General features: G+C 41.6%; 1 protein-coding gene across 2 annotated transcripts; it reads left to right on the top strand.

Annotated features, from left to right (window-relative positions):
* Positions 1-5,380: 5,380 nt before the first annotated feature.
* Positions 5,381-15,900, top strand: LOC132262301 (extracellular sulfatase SULF-1 homolog). 2 transcript variants are annotated; one of them, XM_059762752.1, is made up of 14 exons: positions 5,381-5,479; positions 5,545-5,784; positions 6,727-6,878; positions 6,985-7,154; positions 11,990-12,316; positions 12,375-12,760; positions 12,815-12,877; positions 12,938-13,110; positions 13,174-13,325; positions 13,388-14,674; positions 14,738-15,048; positions 15,108-15,299; positions 15,368-15,434; positions 15,509-15,900. In XM_059762752.1, exons 2-14 carry the CDS (start codon positions 5,559-5,561, stop codon positions 15,603-15,605), a joined length of 3,603 nt encoding a protein of 1,200 aa, XP_059618735.1. In that variant the 5' UTR covers positions 5,381-5,479; positions 5,545-5,558; the 3' UTR covers positions 15,606-15,900. The 2 variants fall into 2 exon arrangements, with proteins under 2 accessions (XP_059618735.1, XP_059617905.1); XM_059761922.1 differs by having other exon boundaries at positions 15,506-15,900.
* Positions 15,901-18,206: the final 2,306 nt, after the last annotated feature.

The raw sequence follows: 18,206 nt of genomic DNA, 5'->3' as shown, positions 1-18,206 counted from the left end.
AATGTTGTTCCACCCGAGGCGGAATCTCCGGCAAGGCTCCGCAATGCCGTGTCGGAGGGTCTAGGAGAGAGAGAGAGAGTGTGAGGAGCTTAGAATGGTTGAGAGACACCTGGCCGCTAATGGGGGTTTTGAGGTGTTCGCGGAGGCGGTTCCGGGCCTCCAAAGATGGTGACATACAAAACGATTTGTGGGATGAATTAATGCCGAAGTCCGTTAAAATCTCTCTCTCTTTCTCCATCTATCTTGTCTCACAAACTCACTCCCAATCAATCTCAGTTCAAATGTTTATAGACTCTCTTCCTCGGCAATTTAACGCCCTTCATTCCGTCAGACCGATGAGCAACCGAAGAAGATAAATAAACCAACACACAACAGAATTTATCCGGCGCGGAAGACAATCCAAATAGCGTCCGAAAAGTGTGAATGACGCCTCAATGGATTTGTACAATTTCATTCATAAAGAGTCACACTCTTCTTGGGTGTTAAAGTTTCTTAGACAGACATATAATGTGAGTGGGTGAAGAAACACTTTGCCATCGCAGGTAATCCAACAGCAGCTGCTCGGCGGTTTCTCGATTTCTGGGTGAGGCTCCGATCATCCGGAAACAAAGGCAAACTGGGTGATGTTATCAGGATTAACTGCCTTTTTCCACGCACAGCAAATATTTCACATTATTACCATAAATTCTGCACAATGCGAAGGTGCAACACAATAATTTCTTCATACAATGCAAGGGGAAACTCATGATGGCAGTGTTTGTAGAATGCAATGGTGGGAATAATGGTGACAAATTGTAAAGAAATTGTGTATCATTGCAACAGATGTGCTTTAGTGCCACAATTCCGCCGTAATCGTTTAATATTTGAAATCAATGCTCGCTCGTTTCAATATTGGTTTTCACTTAATCTGCCAATGACATCTGAATCGATGACAATTTAATCTCCCTGACAAATTATTAGATTAGCGCTGACTTAAGTGGGATTAAAACTAGTCTGAAATTCTGTGCACAATCACAAAAAATATGTACTTTAAACGTGAATATTTTCTTAAATTCAATACCCTCAATATCGGATCGAAATTTATGAGTCATTCAAAGTTTCCTGTTCATTTCCGTTCATGTTTTTGCGCAGATTGTCATAAATTGAGAGGTAAAATTGCTACCCAAAGTGATCCTGATCTTCATCAATTTGTACTCAATGTTCGATTCTTCGGTAATTGGATTATCTTGAGCAAATGCTCTTTAAAGTTATTACAGCATTTTCCTTTAAGCTCTCTTGAGCGTCCCTCTGGAAATTCCTTGTAAAGCCCGAGTTGCCGTGCATTTTCAGCTGAAAATTCCAACTAAACGAGAAGTGAGGTAAACACAAGCTACATTTGTTGGACATGGAGTGTTGTGTAAAAGTGGAGAAAAATGAAAGCACCACATTTTCATGTGGTCACGCAATTGATGCCATGAAATTCCTCCACTCTCGTTCGACCAAATGGATTTTTGCAGCAGTGGAAAGAGCAAAAACCCGTGCACAACATTTACCCTGGGTTAATTATTTAATTCTGCACCAACAAATTTGAAATAGAACAAAACCCAGGATGTTTTTCTCACTTTTGCACTGCAAAAATCCCATCAATCTTCTTGGTTGGGGGTGAATTGGTGCATGTTCGCTAATGATTGTGTTGTCTGCTTGCTTGTCTGGGCTGAGATGTCTTCTAATGGAAAATTCAATAGAGACTCTCTCTCTCTCTCTCTCTCTCTTTCCCACGCGAGTGGCTTTCAATACCATTCTCCACCCTCCGCTCCCAATCGTGAAGGAGTGAAAAATTGGAGCGAAAAGAGTGAGGAAAAGAAATTCTCTCCACTTCATGGAATTTCCTTGATGAAAATTCCTCTCAACACATTTATTGGCTAATATTTACAGAACACTATGAAATCTACGTCGAACATTTTCAGATAATATTGTACAATTTGAATGATAAATTCCAGAGATTATTTATTCCACTGAGCGCGCACACTTTTCCACGAGTGATTGAGAAGGAAGAATGGATGCCTAATTCCGATGTGATTGATGACTGGGTGCCTGTGAAATTTGTCCGTGGGCGAGAGAACGAGAGGGAATCCATGATTCTGGGCTTTTTTCCTTCCGCGCCAAATCAATGAACAATAAATCAATAGTAGCCACCAAAGCGGGTGTGACTGAGTTCGGCGATGAAATGCTACATTTAAATTTCTCTGTGACGCATTTAATTGACCACCGCACACGAGAGGGTGTGGAAAATCGCCAAACTATCCCGGTCACTTTGCCCTGTGTGAAAGTTCAGCTCCGGGGTGAGTTGGCAGAATTAATTTAACCATCAATCCTGACCCGAAGCCAGAGGGAGAGTGAGAGAGCGAGATCACCTTCCCAGTCACTTGCAGACGTCATTGACCCAGCCTGACCTTACGTCTCCCGCACATTTGGTAGATTTTCGGTGGTGAACCTTCAGTCTTTCACACGTAACGTGTGGGTTTAACAATTCACAATTAATTTTCGTGCAGAGCGCAAAAGCTCTCCACAAAATTCGAGTGATTGACAAACATTCAAATGATACACAGAGTATAATGTATATTGTTTCACGTCAAAAGCAACATCAGAAAATGCTTTTGTGATAGAGAGAGTTTAAGGACCTTTTGGAGTCCATCAAGTCTGACACAGAAACGCTTGCAAGTGAGCTTTGTTGTTTTCCTGAAAATTGTAATTCTACACTCACTTTTCTTCTCACAAAGCTCTTAACTCTTACACATTAGGAAGATCTTCTTTTCATCACCACTCGGCACAGATTGTGGAACTCATTTGTAGCTAATGCTACAACGGGATGTCAGTGGAATTTTTAATTATGCTGAGTGTGGAGGATTACTTGAAGTGGTCTTCGTGTTAAACTGATTTTAAATGATAGCAGTAATAATAGTAATCAGATAATAACAATTCTCGGGGTTCGTTCTTTTCTTCCACAATGAAATGAGAACTGGTTTCAATCCTCCGGCTATGTTGGAGGTTCAGTGAAGCGTTTTGCAAAAGGTCTCATTATCGATCAAAGAGTGTATACTTATGCTGTTTGTTGTCAGAGAATTCCAATATTGTGAAATTCATCGTTATTAGGGTTATTAGTGTTCAAGGAGGAAAAGAATATGGCATTTGCATAAAGAATAATGAATAGAAAGCACTAAAAATTCAACATTCTTTCGACGATTTCCTCAATTATTCCATCTGAGAATGACTAATTTTCTTGCGTTGAGCGTCTTCGGGGTAATTTTGTGTTAAATTACTTCATCTAAATGCATAAGATGTCTTAATCTGTTCTCCCAAACACTCTTTTCAACTTAGCACACACTCTCAGCCTATCAATTACCATAGATTTTCACCATAATCAAACCACTGAGTGACATTTCTCAAGTCTAATTTTAACATTGAGCTTTTCACAAATTTAATAATTCACTTCGTGAGGATATTTTGGTTTCAGCTTTCCATTAAAGGATAATGTTATTCAAAAATATACGCAAACCTTCGCGATATTTATCCACCGAAAATGGAAGTGAAGCTTTTCCAGTTGTTTTATAAATAGAAATTCCCACGATACCATGTCAATTTGAAGTCTCTTGCTGAAAACATATAGTGAAAAGAGTGATTTATTCCAAATTAAATTTGTGCTCTTTTTTTTGTTTGTCTTTTTTTGTCAGCCAAATTGCAAGCATTTCGCTGAATATAATTGAGGTTAAACCTGTTGGATTTTCCCCCAATGAAAACTATTTAGAATTCCCGAGACGCAGAATTTCCTCGCAATTGTTATATATTTGGTGGAAAAGCTGCCGGGAAAAAGCACAAGTTTGAAATTCATACCTGGAAGTTGTACATAAAAATTAATTTTCAGCTTATGCCTCTCACACTCTCACATTTTTCTCTCTCTCTCTCACACACAGGCCGAGGCGCTAAGCGAATTTTCAACTTTCCCGAAAAAAGGCAGCGGCGAGGAAGAGGAGCGTCCTTTCACCCACTCCAAGGCGGTGTCCTCGAGCTGAATTGGTGGGTGGCATGAGGTGGAGAATGTGGTGCGCCGTTGGAGGGTTTTTTGCAATTTTATTAAAATTGCTGTAAAAGACGAGGAAGCTGCCAACAAAGGCGCGAATACACAAGAGCCACCAGGAGAACCTTACTTTCTCACTTATTAACTTTCCAACATAGCGTGGAATTTCCATCTCAACCCATTCTGGGCAACTATTTTCCGTGACGTAATTAAGTAGACAAAGTGGAGGCATATGCAAGAGACTACCATCCGTGAGACACCGAATAATTCATATAGTCAGCAACTTTCGTAAGTAAGAACTGAGTTGATGGTATCTTAGTTTTGCTGTTAGTCTGCAAACATCGCTCAGCAGTGAGATTGGTCGATTGGAAAGTCGTTTTTCATATGGAGTTTATGAAAAATCTATAATATTTTGCAAAGCATATCACAACTTCTGGTCATTTCATTTTCACCGCGATGTATGATAAATTACCAAGCTATTATCGCACTTGGAATAGTGATAAACGCCATAAAGACACTACCAGTGAGGAAAAATACTTGAAATTCATGAGATATCGCGGTTACGAAAAGATTTGCTCTCTCAGTGTGGGATTTTGTAAAACCGCACTTATTCAAAATGTTGCGACTTTTTGCTTTTTCAGTACAAATAAACACTTTTCTGGACACGTAAAACTTTTTGACCACTTTGAATTTAATGCTTTGCATTTGCACAACGCGCTGACTTTACTGAATTTCGAATAAACGAACATCGTTTTGAACGATGAAACGGTTAATCAGCTGACATCACGCCCCGGAATACATTACGAGCTCTCCTCAACTGTTGCAATCTCTTCTAGATAAGCACTCCAGTGACTTCCTTTCAACTCTGCCGGCAATTTGTCAGAAGGGACGTAAAACTGCTTGCCTGGTGAGGAGACGCCTTTTGTGCTCTCCTTCAATATATCGTGGCGAAAGTGGGTGAACTCCATCACGAGATTATTGGCCTCATTTCGTCAGCACGATGAAAATGCACTGGAATTAGTGTTGCGCTCAAGGAGAGAGGTTCTTGTGCTCTCGCGAGGCCACAAAAGCCACCCAACCCCTAAGGTGGTGGTTGTAAAAGTTAAGGAGAGAACATTGTGAGGTGCGGAAGTGACAATTTCGCAATGATGACACGCAAAATTGCAACATTTCTAGTCTTAGTCATTGTGGCGTTCATGCCAATTGGCGAAATATGCGCCGAGTCGCGGGACATTCTTCACGGGCGCACGAGACATCGTGGCGTCCTTGCGACGTCGCCGGGCAGTCGTGTGAAGAAGAGCGGCAATTCCGGCAGCACTTCATCGTATCCGGACTCGCCGCTCAGTGCATTCCTGCCGCCGATATCGCGGGAGCGCAAGCCCAACATAATTCTCATCCTCACGGACGATCAGGATGTCGAATTGGGTGAGTTGCCGAGAAGTCAGCGTCAATCTGGCCATAAATCCTGTACTGCGCCACTCATTTTGCAGGCTCGCTCAATTTCATGCCAAGAACGCTGAGACTCCTACGTGATGGAGGCGCCGAGTTCCGGCACGCATACACCACGACGCCCATGTGCTGCCCGGCCAGGTCCTCCCTCCTCACCGGCATGTACGTCCACAATCACATGGTGTTCACCAACAACGACAACTGCTCCAGCACCATGTGGCAGTCCACCCACGAGACCAAGTCCTTCGCCACGTACCTCTCCAACGCCGGATACAGGACGGGTAAGAGCTGAGGGTCAAATTGCAGAAAAGGTTCCTCTATATATGGCTTTCAGCCATTTCAGCTTGATTTCATCGTTCGCGAAATCTTGGCAACATTCATTTCCTAATGCGCAGCATGAGCACATATTTTGTGCTTGAACGTGACACTTGAAGGGAAATTAGACAGTCAATATCTCTTCCTTGAAAAGGGGGATTATTTTCCGCCTTGTGATGTATAAAATTTTAACGTGGGAGAGGAAAATTCAGGTGCAAAAAAGAATCAATCCTTCAGGAAAAAGTTTTTCCATCGAGAGCTTTTTGGTTCACCGAGAGCTTTAAAGTTTTTCCCATCCAATCCATTAATCTCAGTTTGCAAAGCATCCTTCGAAAGTTTTATTTTCTTTGGCGTCTTCATGATAAAGCTTTGGGAAAAAAAACTTAATTGCGCTGTTTTACAAAATGCTTTTCGCTCTCCTTGATGAGCAATCTTCAATTAATATATTGGATGGAAATTGAGTGTTTTAAACTTCATGGGGAGGATTTAATTTTCTTTCACTCTTCCATTATCATTAATCACGATGCAACAGTTAGTTAATTGGTTCGTAAAGGGGGTTTTGTACATGATTAAATGGTTTCACTTTCTGTGGGTGAAAAATTAAAGTTTGTGTGGAAAAATAGATTATTATGACGGTGTTTGTTGAGAAATTGCGAAAACATTGGACGCATAAAAAGGGATTTGTGGCGGAAAGAATGAGTGAATCGATAACCATTTGAGAAAATTTACACAGTTTTTCATCCTCTCTGAGTTGTTTTTCCCCGGCTTTAGGGCTCCACCTCTCTCCGCTGTCAGATCAACAAGTCTTACCACGGAGTGATTCATGAGAGGTTGGATGGAGTGGTTGAGGAAATTCATTACAATACCCGAGCATTGTCTGTCATTTTTCATTTCTGCCTCCCTCACAGGATATTTCGGTAAATATTTGAATAAGTACAACGGCTCGTACATACCACCTGGCTGGCGCGAGTGGGGCGGTCTCATCATGAATTCCAAATACTACAATTACAGCATCAACATGAACGGCCAAAAGATCAAGCACGGATTCGATTATGCTAAGGTAAATATATCGCCTTTCCGCTGGAGTGCCATTAATTTTTCACCACTGTTGCACGTGCAAGAAACCAAACTCTTCCTTTTCTCTCTCACCCTCCGGTCGCTAAAAGGATTACTACCCGGACCTGATAGCGAACGACTCAATAGCCTTCCTCAGACAGTCGAAGCAGCAGAATCAGAGGAAGCCAGTGCTGCTCACAATGAGCTTCCCAGCTCCTCATGGTCCAGAGGACTCTGCGCCACAATACAGCCATCTATTCTTCAACGTCACCACGCATCAGTGAGTACAATTCACATGGTTGGGAAGCCAATTCTTGGATTTCCTTTAAACACTTTCCTGCTCCTTTTGGCTCCTCAATTTATTGCATAGCCTGAAAATTGTAGCACAAAAGTTCTTCTCTTGACCACAGAATTTCCAAAATTCAGTCTCGAATGTCAATTGGAGCTCTTCTCATCGGAGAGCTTTGTCTGTCTTGCCAAGTGATTTCCATTTACCACCTTTAACCCAAGCCCTTTAACATGAAACATTCCTTAAAATTCTTTGGGGGGAATTTCCATAAAATCGTGTTTTTGTCTGAGCTTCTGGTGCTTTATTCAAATTGTGTGCTGAGGAGTCTGGAAAATGGTTACAGGAAAATGTTCCCCATGTGAGTCTGGAACGGAGAGGTGAAAAGGTCTTTGGGAGACATTGTCAGATGGAAATTGGGAAATTCACATGAAATTCTGGGCCATGATTCATGTGTGAAGACGGAAATGTAAGTGCTGAATAGTTGAGAAACCATTAAAAAATATGACATTTCTCCGAATGCCTTCCTTCTCAACTCATGTTGGGGCGTTTCTGTGGGAGCACCACATGTTTCGTCACATTGCCTCAGGTGCTCTCTCAACCCCCATTCCGAAAGAGTCTTTGGTGGTGAATTTATAGGAGAAGTTTGTGGCACGAAAATGTGCAGGAATGACGATTAATTCGCTCCAAATGGGACAATTAGAGTCACTCTGTCGTTCACTTAATACCATTAGCAAGTGTGCAGGAGTTTTCCTCGCATTTAAGGAGCAGAGTCTTTCGTCTCTCACTTTTTGCCGACAGCATCACACCCAGACCGACGTTCTTGTCATTCACACCATCACAAGGGTGAAAGAGTTCAATAAATACCGCAAAGTGGAAAATTCTCTGTGAAACTTTCCAAAGTCTGGTTTGAGGTATTTTATAAGCGCTTTTTTGGTCAATTTTCTCCATTTTCTCACCAAAAAGTTGAGTGACTTTCCCAAGTCTGGGAGGGGAAGTGAATTGTTCGTCGACAATTGTCAGAAAATAAATTGAAAAGGACTTTTAAAACTGGCAAAACAATCAATATAATATAGATTGATTGTATTGCGGCTAAATATGGAAAGAAGAGAATTTCTTTTCGTTAACAATGAGACGCAAATTTCAGAAATGAATCACTTTTCCCATGACAACCTGAAAAATTTTCCTGTGATGTTGAGTATAAAATCCATTTGTAGTAAATGTCTTTGAAGAGTGTGCTTCAAAGGAGGAAGAAATTGTGGTTCTGCAGAGGAAATCCCAAAGTAATACTTCCTTGATGATCATCATTACAATAGAGATTATGCCGATGATGAAAAGCGTGTGGTTAAAAAAAAAAGCCGCATCTGACGAGTTTCATTGTCAGTTTTGAGCATCTTCCCTCCCAGTCTTCACTTGATGCGCCAATTAAGGAGTATTTCCGTGTAATAAATTGTTGATTTGCGTCTGGCTGAGTGTGTGTGTTTGTGTTTTATATGGGAAAATCGACTCTCAGTCTCGCTCTTGCATGACTTTTTTTCTTCACCCTCCACAGCCCAGAACCATGTTAATTCAATCAGTGAAGAAGTTGACAATCGTCGCAATGAGGTTGATTCATCTCTTTTCCTGAATTGCTCTCGCTGACTCTCTGGCATCATCACCCAGTCTAAGAATGGCAGAGTGATTGCCAGTGGTTTTTTCTTCTCCCTTCGCATCCACCGCACATTTTCCAGTTCTGTCCCATGACCGTGTATGGAAAGTCCATCAATATGTATGTAATTCACGTTCATCAATGGTTTTTATGTTGCCGTTTTATACGCCACAGTGATTCATTTCATTGAATTTGTGGTGGGAAAAAGGCGAGGAAGACATGCGTCTGCCGGTCTCACTGGGATTCTATGGCGTTTTGTGCTGGACACAAAAGAACAAGCCAACCACTCTTGTTTAATTTATTTAACCAAGTTGATGAGTGGAAGTTTAATCTTCGCCGCTAGATTTTCTCATTGGATCTTCTTTGCGTTGGAAATTCACTTTACCCACTAATCTATATATTGATATATCCATAAAATCCACTATCTATAGCACATTCAATTCTGTGCTACACTATGAAATCACCTAACAGTTTCCCACCGTTCCACATAAAATGTAGTGTTAAGATTTTACGCCACAACAAAGTGTTCTTGTTCTTCCATTTATACGTCCCAATTTCACCCTCAAACTCACACCCCAGGAACAGTCGTGAGACGTGACTTGAGACAGAAGGGTCTTCCACCTCGAGGCTCTGTGCTAATGACCACTGATAAAAAATTAAGGACTCCCCACGCGAACTCCCGTATCCAGAGGCGCAATTCCCAAATTGCCACGTGGAGAGAGTCTTGGTGCAAAACTCCCTGTCTGCCTCCCAATTGACCCATTCCGCTGCCAATGGGGTGTTCAAATGGGAAATGTCTGTGACTGGAACCCTTGTCGACCCCAAAATTACTATTTTCGGTAGATGGAATTCTCGTTAAATATCTCACCATTTGCCTCCCAAGGCGTCTTCGGGCAAGATGAAGTGGTCTCAAGGTGGATTTTTATTGGAATCAATTGTGGGATTGTGTGAGCTTTGTCGAAGCAATAATAGAGTAAAAGGGCATTTATGGGATGGTGAATAAAAAAAGAAACACATAGTGAGAAAATCCCGCAAGTCAGACACAATTGAAACTTCCATTCTCCTTCCATTTCCTTTGCATTTCACAACACTCGTCCCTGTTTCTCCCGCCCTTGTCCGCTTCTGAATGTGGCGCACAATGAGGAGGAACATGCTCCAAATGCACAACTTCGCATCTTCCGGCCTGGCGAGGCGAAAGCTTTCACTCCACATGTTGGGGTAATTACAGTGTCACATTTCCAAGGGTATTTATGGCACATGGAGGAAATGTGTCTGAGTCCCCAGTGCTCCTTTGTAACAGCATTGCCCTCAGACTCTCCCTGATTAGTTGAGTTGGCGGAATTTTTACTAGGACTGCGCGCTCTCCTTGGATGACTCCATTCCTCAAGAGTCATCCCTCGGGAGACTCCCTTGGCGATGCGCTGCATTCATTTGCATATACCGCTGTTGCTCTTCATTGTGTGTTTGTGTCATTTGGAGGGAATTGGAAAGAATTTGTAGTGAAATTTCATTAAAAGCCAAGAATAAAAGTTTTATTCTATCCCTTGGGAAAACCTGTAAGTTTTTCTGTGTGAATTTTCTTCCTTTTTGCGACACGCAAGTTGAATTTGTCATCAAATTTTGTCGGGGTGAAAAAGTCGGGAGTCACGCGAATTCTATAAGAATTCCCGGAATGTCTGGCAAATGGGGGAAATTCCTGAGGGAAAATTGAGTCGATTTGTCCTCATTATTGAACCATCAGTCACACACATTTGAGGAAAAGGCGCGACGCTGAAAGATATGCCAACGCACATTTGAGAAGTCATCTCACAAGAGGAAATGCAATAAATTGAGATAATCGTATCGGATTCATCGAGCTACTGCTCGACAGAATTCGATTTACATAATGATTGAGCATCTCCCCATTGACTGCGTCGCACAGTATGTTAATTGTGAATGAAACTCTAACGAAGTCACAACGATAATGGAGTTTAAAAGGCAAAATTCACTCGATTGAACACCTACGAGACACTCTCGAGGAATTCATTCACATCCCCAACTCGACAGAAGAGAGCTGTTGTGCATCTCCAGCCAAGACATTTGTCACTTGTAAATTCAGGGGTTGCAGAAAGTCACTTATCATTTATCGAATGCTTCCCTGAATGATAAAACAGATGAGTTTTTGAACAATTCCATGGATAAATAAAGTGGAGAGAGAAGCATTCATTTCAATTTGGGGATGACATCTATGCATTTGTGAAGGAGGAAGCTAGTCGAAAGGACGATGAATCAACATTTTGCACAGCACAAATTGCAGATTAAGATACCATACAATTGACTCTTGTGCCAATCTATCGTATATTCAAGTCAAGAGAGTGGAGAGTCAATCATGTGGAAAATTGCATATTGGCAATTGTAGGAACATCGGATCAAACTCTGATACTCATGAAAACGCCATCAGTTTCATTAGGTAGTCAGTGGAGGGAAAATTCATCACATTTGCAAAAAGAGCTGAAAGAGGTCAAAGACTGATGAAATTCCATTGTATCTTATTTATTCAATATCGATTCACATTAAACCATCGTTATTGCCATAAGAATGTAATCAGAAGTTCAATTGCTTCACACAGTATTCACACACACATTACACTATAATTAGATAAAAATAAATAACGACGGATTCATTGTACGGAGTGAGAAAATTCTAATTCAGTCGCTTTCTCAGCTCTAAGCTAGACTTCGACTAGAGTGGCAACCTTGATAATATATGCTTCGCAGGAATTTCTCTTCTCAAGACATTGTTTTTTCATCACGTTCCTGTGGTGTTTACAATTTGTCATGATATGCAAAACAAAAATAAAAAATCAACTTTAAGTACTGAAAATTATGGCAAGATAAAAAACTTATCGTGCTGCTTTTGGGGCCATGCAATGGTGTGGGAAATTATCGCGTTTGAGAAGTGAACATCTGGAAGTGCTTCTTGAGATTCAATTGAGATGTAAAACAGGGCAATTAGCCGCGCAATGGTTTCAGCATTTCATGTTAATGCCGATATGTTGCCGTGCGATGTCTCACGCGAGTTGCACGCGACTCTTTCTCAGCACTTCCACTTGAATCTTATGTCGCCATCTCTCGACGGTGAAATCAATGTGGTGGTTTGAAAGAGTTGTTCTCTAACGGATGTATTTCTTTCAACATTGCAGCACTCCAGCTTATGACCATGCACCCAATCCGGACAAACAGTGGATTCTGCGAGTGACTCAGCAAATGGAGCCTGTTCATCGACGCTTCACGGATCTCCTGATGACCAAGCGTCTGCAGACGCTCCAGAGTGTCGATGTGGCGGTTGAGAGAGTGTACAATGAACTGAAGAACTTGGGAGAGTTGGACAATACCTACATTATCTACACTTCTGACCACGGATACCATTTGGGGCAGTTTGGATTGATTAAGGGCAAAAGCTTCCCGTTTGAATTTGACGTGAGAGTTCCCTTCCTAATGCGAGGACCAGGGATTGAGCCGGCCACTGTGTAAGCATAGCTACGCAATTACTTGATTGAATCACTGAGAAATATTCCCAATTTCTAGGGTCGATGAGATTGTTCTCAACATTGATTTGGCACCAACATTCCTCGATATTGGAGGTGTTTCAACGCCACCTCACATGGATGGAAAGAGCTTCCTGCCACTCTTGCTGCACCGGCACAGGAAGGAGATCAAAGAAAAGTGGCCAGACACATTCCTCATTGAAAGCTCCGGACGCAGAGAGACTCCTGAACAACTTGCCGAAGCGAAAGCAGCAAGAATTGCTGCTGCGGCTGCGATGAAGAACAGAGGAAGGGAGATTTCGCTTAAGCCCGGAACCTGGACTACAGATTCTGTGTTGAAGGGGCAGAAGGAAATCATCACGGATCATCACAGAGATTTCCTGGATTTCGGATCTCATGAGTTTGATGATGAGGAGGAGGAAGATGGTAAGCAAGTAAAAGACTACTTTGTAAGGGTTTTACCATCTCAAATCTTTCTAGACATTGAAGATAAGCTGGAAGATGAAGAAATCCTGGCTAGGTTTATTGACAACGACGAGACTCGTAAGAATTTCCGAAAGAATGATTTCAGATCTTTTCTTGATTGAATTTCCTCTTTCACAGCACAACATGATCAATTGGATAACAATTTGCCCGTTGCGCCGTTCATATCGAAAATAGCTCGATTGAATTCTGAATGCTCAGATCCAAATCTGCACAAAGACTGCGTTCCTGGACAAAAGTGGAGGTGCGTCAATGAGGATGGCAGATGGAGGAAACACAAGTGCAAATTCCATGTAAGACGATTAAAAGCTCTTAAGGGCCAAACATTACGAGTCTGATCTGATTGTCTCCTTCAGATGCAGTGGCAGAATCACTTGGCGGAAATGAATCGCATCGCAGCGAGTCAGAACAAGAGGAACTGTGCTTGTTTCGTTCCCAATGGTGTCGTCTATACGAAATTGAAGGCCAATCATCCGACTAGCAAGGAATTCCATCAGACCAGAAAGAGGTTTGCCATCGAAATCCATATTTTCAAGCCTCAATTGTAATGAATATTGTTGGTATTTGCAGGAGTCCTCATTTCCAGCGACACAAGAGATCCATTGATGAGCAATATGTGGAGAAAGTTCCTGATGTCATGAAGAAATTGATTAGGATGTCGCGAAGTGTGTCAGAAATACAAGAATCTCTTAGCAAAGCTCCGGAAAGTCACCGGAGAATTAAGCGTGATGAGTCTATAGATCACATCAGTTCTGTGATTGAGGACATCCAGAAGAATCTCGACAAGCTTGAGGCGAGTCTCTTGGAAGAGAATGAAAGCATACGAGCAATGAACCAAACTGCCCAGAGTGCGAAGAAAGTGGCTGCAAAGTGCTTCATAGAGAATAATGGGAAGGTGAATTGCTCGGATATCATTTATGAGGATGAGAAGAGCTGGAGGAAGAGTCGAGTGCAGATTGATCTGCTGATTAAGGTGCTGAAGAAGCAGATTAACGATCTGAGGGACATTAAGAAGCATCTGAAGGAGCACAGACCATTCAGCGTGAAGGATTATGAGGAGTTTGATCCGATTTCCGGTGAGGATGATTTAAAGTCCTATGATTACTCCAAATTTAACTCCGGGGAGAAATTCTCAAAGCATCGCCACAATAAATCACACCATGTGCATCACAGTTTGGGTCATGAATTCCGCCGAAGGCCTCACTTCCGCAAGGAGAAGGTGTCCAAAGAGGTTGAGGAGGACGAGGAGCAGGGTCCTCTGATAGATATGGCTTGGTACACGACGGAGCGCAATGAAATCCCTCCGGAGAGCAGTGTGGATTCCTCCAGTTCGACAGTTCCTCACCTGGAGTCCACAACAAGACATCACAGACATCGTGGTCATCACAGCAGAGGACGAAATTCCACCAGGAAGCACAAAACGGAGGCGTCTTCAGCTGAGGCTACCTCTACTGTTGGAGGACGCAGGAGAACTACACCAAAGATTGCATCAACTACTCAGAGACCTGAAAGCACCACCCAGAGCACTTCGCAGGATTTCCATGTGGATTACGAGGAAGAGATGAGTCACATTCCCATCTTCTATGTGGGCAGTGATTCCAGTACAACAGAGAAAACTGACACGACTCCAGAGGAGAGTTCCTCCAGCACCACGACAATCTCAGACTCGACATCGACTTTCAGAGAAGAGTCCATCGTTCCCAGTTCAACAACGACAAAGCCTGAGGGAAAGATTCATCGACATCACCATAATCATCACAGCAATCGCTCTCACGCTCAAGAGTCCTCGACTTGGGGCAAAAGAGTGGAGGCTGGAAGTGCGGCTGAATGCTACTGCGATGACAATGTTGAGGAAAAGTGAGCCTAAAATAGTGTTAGAATAAGTAATAAACATTTCATCATCTTGTCATACTTTTCCAGCGCTCCGGATGAGAAGGAAATCGCCCGAGAGACAAGGAGGAAGCTCAAGGAGGAGCGTCAGAGGAAGAAGGAGCGAAAGCGCAACAAGAAGGCTCGGCTGGAGAAGGAGTGTCTCTCCGAGAAGATGAATTGCTTCAGTCATGATAACGATCATTGGCGAACGGCGCCTTTCTGGAATGATCAGCCCTTCTGCTTCTGCATGAATGCCAACAACAACACCTACTCCTGCTTGAGGACAGTCAATCCAACGAAGAACATTCTCTACTGCGAATTCACCACCGGAGAGATCACTTACTACAACCTCAGAATTGGTTAGAGATGAGCAAAAAGAAGGAGAATTAGAATGAGAATTTCAATTGCATTCTTCCAGATCCATTCGAGACGCAGAATCGAGCGTCGAGTCTCAGTGCGGAGGAGAAAGTTCAGCTGCACGATACTCTAGAGCGTCTCAAGGGATGTCGTGGAAAAAGTTGCACTCTCCCAAGGCAACACTCGCCAGCGCTGAGTGATTCCGGTTTTCAATCGACGTCTCGGTCAACAAAAAGGAGAGTTTCCCACTCAGGCAAGTTTTGAAGTGTGCATCAATAAAATTCCGCAAGTATCAACTTGAGTGCGTGTACTTCTTCACAGGTTTGCCCTCGTTACCGGACTATGAAGAAGTTGGCCAGAGAAGACGAACCAAAGGACACAACAACAAGTAATTCCTTGAAACTGCTCTCAATTTCCCGTAAGAACACATTTCTAATTTCCTCTGTTTTTTCGTTCAAGAAGAAATGTGAAACGAAGAACCTGGATTCACCCGGATTCTCCACACGCAAGAAGTCGCTCAAGGCGTCGCCCGTGGAGCTTTGACGATCTCTACAATTGAGCATCGAGGACATAACATTCATAGCATCACACGAATAAATTCAGATAAAAGAAAAAAATACACACACATACACGCAAAATATTGCATAATAGATCGTATACTAAAAACATAGAGAAATCTATTGAGAGATAAATTTCCCTTTTATCCGTGATTTTTTAGCATTATTTATTATGAATCTTTAGTTAGGCAATTTACTTTTCAATTTTTTGATATGACTTTGATTAATTGCGACTTTGCTGTGGTACTTTTGACAGTTCCAGAAACGCTTAATCGAAATTGTACGAAGAAAAAGAAATACTTTTTAGGCTTCTGTGAAATATTGATGAACGTTTTGAAAATAAGAGAAAAAAAAACATATTGTAGTCAAATTCTCGAGATTAGCGTGTAAGATTTATCAAGAGTAAAAATATTAAAGGCTAAAAGTAAATATAAAGTATTTAAAGAAAATTTATTTAAATATACTTCAATAATAGCGCCTAATTGTAATTCGTTTGTTGACTCTTTCTTTTGTATCATTTTACTCAGTTTTCTTGTATTGAAAAGGCAATCGAAGGATGAATTTGTAAACACTTAAGCGGAATATACTCACTATTAATGTCATAATAAAGTAAGATATAGAGAACAAAAGTATCTGTAATATTGCACATCCAGAATAGTGATTGAGGAGGACATAAAAACGATAAAGAATAATGGAACGATTTTTTTCTCTCTCTCACTATCCACTTCCTCTCGTTCAATTTCCTGCCCATTTTCACGTGAGCTGCTCTCTTTCGGCGACAATTATTTCCGCGACAATCGAGACGAAAGTGATAATTTTCATATCAGCTTGTCCGTGTGTGTCGCGCACTCTTTTTTCTAGGTTGCGGTCAAATAATCTCACCTAGAGCCACTTTGTCTCACTCCCAAGAAAATTGTATTTGTAGGTTTGTGGCACGAAAACCACCACACTCAAGATTGATGCCACGTTATCACTGCACTTTGCGCCAAGAACATCGGGAAAGTGAGTTGGGAAAGCAAATTAGAGGCGATTATCACGCCTATGTATTGTGATTTTTCTTTCTGTAGCGTCACAAAAACTCGCCATTGCAGTGCGATATGCTGCAGTCTATTGACTTTTCTTAAATATATTTTTTACAATTGAAAAGCAAAACACGTCTTCTATAAATGGCTCATAGAATACACAGCCAAGTTCAACAGTTTTTTTTCTTTCCTTTATTCTCCTTACATTATGTGCATATATGTAGAATATGTGTGAGAAAGAGCAATTTACTATTTATCACTGATTGTAGTTGCTGCTCAAAATAGCCACGCATAGCAACTATGTACATATATATCCAATATCTTTCTAAAATGTCTTCAGTTGAGAACACAAATTGAATTTTGACCACAAAATCAGATTACAACATTTCATTTGTACTGTAAAATCTCACTCTTATCGCACACTGCATGAGGTTTTTCGTAAGTTTCTCTTTTTTTTCGGCATCTTTATCAGTGACACCACAAATTGGTTTCCTCTCGCAACAACCTCACCCATCAGCAAAATGCGGTGATTTCGTGAGAGTCGCGCTCTCGCGGCGATATGAGGCGTCAACGAACAGAATGTGAAAAAAATAGTGCGTGAAATGTGACTATTGAACTTGTCATTGTCTCAAAAGAACATTTTTTTCTTTCATTCTTCTTTGACTCCCAAACAACGCGCGCGCGAGCAAAACAGATTCAAATCTATCGACATGATGTCTGAACGAGAGCTGCGCGGAGAGAAAGAGAAAAAAATGAATTCGCGCTGAAAAGGAATAAAAATGAGTTGGAAAAAGTGTTTCACAATCAGACACCGTAAAGGTGACTCGTTGCTCAGCGTGGGTTTAGCGGATTTTTCGGCTAGACAATTTTTTGTCGAGGCCAAAAAACAAGAGAGGGAAAGAGAGACGCTGAAGTGAGAGAGAATGATGCCATAGACGATCCCCAGTTCGGTCCACTGAGCGAAATCCTTTTGGCGATTCGAGCGCATCCAGAGAAAAAGTCTTTCTTATACACTTCACTTTCGCGCCTCTTCTGCAACCCAGTGGCCCAGAAATTGGTGTATAGGAACTTGTCGCTGCACATCGCGGCGATTAGCATACTGATGTCACATTGATTGATTGAATAATTGTGAGTAGATTGCGCAAGAAGTCCCACTGGAGAATAAGAAGTATAGAAACACATGTGGGTGTATTTTCATTGTGAGGAATGCCATTAATAATTAAATCATCAAATGGAGCTGTGTGACAAAGAAGTGAGATTGGTAATTGCATGCAAAGTGTCACAGGCTCTTTTTTTGTCTAATCACTGGAATAAACAGCTTTTTGTGAATCTTCATTAATTCAAACATATTGAATCGTTATTCAGCAGAACTGACAACAAGAATTGAAGGATTGGTAGTTGCCTTAAATATACTTCTCGGTTTTTTTCTGCAGTCAAGTGATTTTTAATCAGACTTCCTGGTACATTTTCTTCGAGTGTTAATGAGAATTCGTTCATTACATCTGTCTGCTATATTTTCAATATGAAATGATACATTTTTAACTTTGTTCACAAAACTGTCATCAACTTTCTGCACTCAAT

The sequence above is a fragment of the Phlebotomus argentipes genome, unplaced genomic scaffold, assembly GCF_947086385.1.
Source record: "Phlebotomus argentipes unplaced genomic scaffold, Phlebotomus argentipes genome assembly contig_10, whole genome shotgun sequence".
NCBI classification, from domain to species: domain Eukaryota; kingdom Metazoa; phylum Arthropoda; class Insecta; order Diptera; family Psychodidae; genus Phlebotomus; species Phlebotomus argentipes.
Note: the sequence above shows the minus strand (reverse complement) of the source record. Positions and strands in the feature narration are given on the sequence as shown.

Excerpts from the sequence above, each read along its gene's own strand:
- LOC132262301 (XM_059761922.1), top strand. The coding sequence starts at position 5,559 with ATGCCAAGAACGCTGAGACTCCTACGTGATGGAGGCGCCGAGTTCCGG. Across the intron at positions 14,675-14,737 it reads GATGACAATGTTGAGGAAAA|CGCTCCGGATGAGAAGGAAA; the intron begins GTGAGCCTAAAA and ends ATACTTTTCCAG. Across the intron at positions 15,435-15,505 it reads ACCAAAGGACACAACAACAA|AAGAAATGTGAAACGAAGAA; the intron begins GTAATTCCTTGA and ends TTTTCGTTCAAG.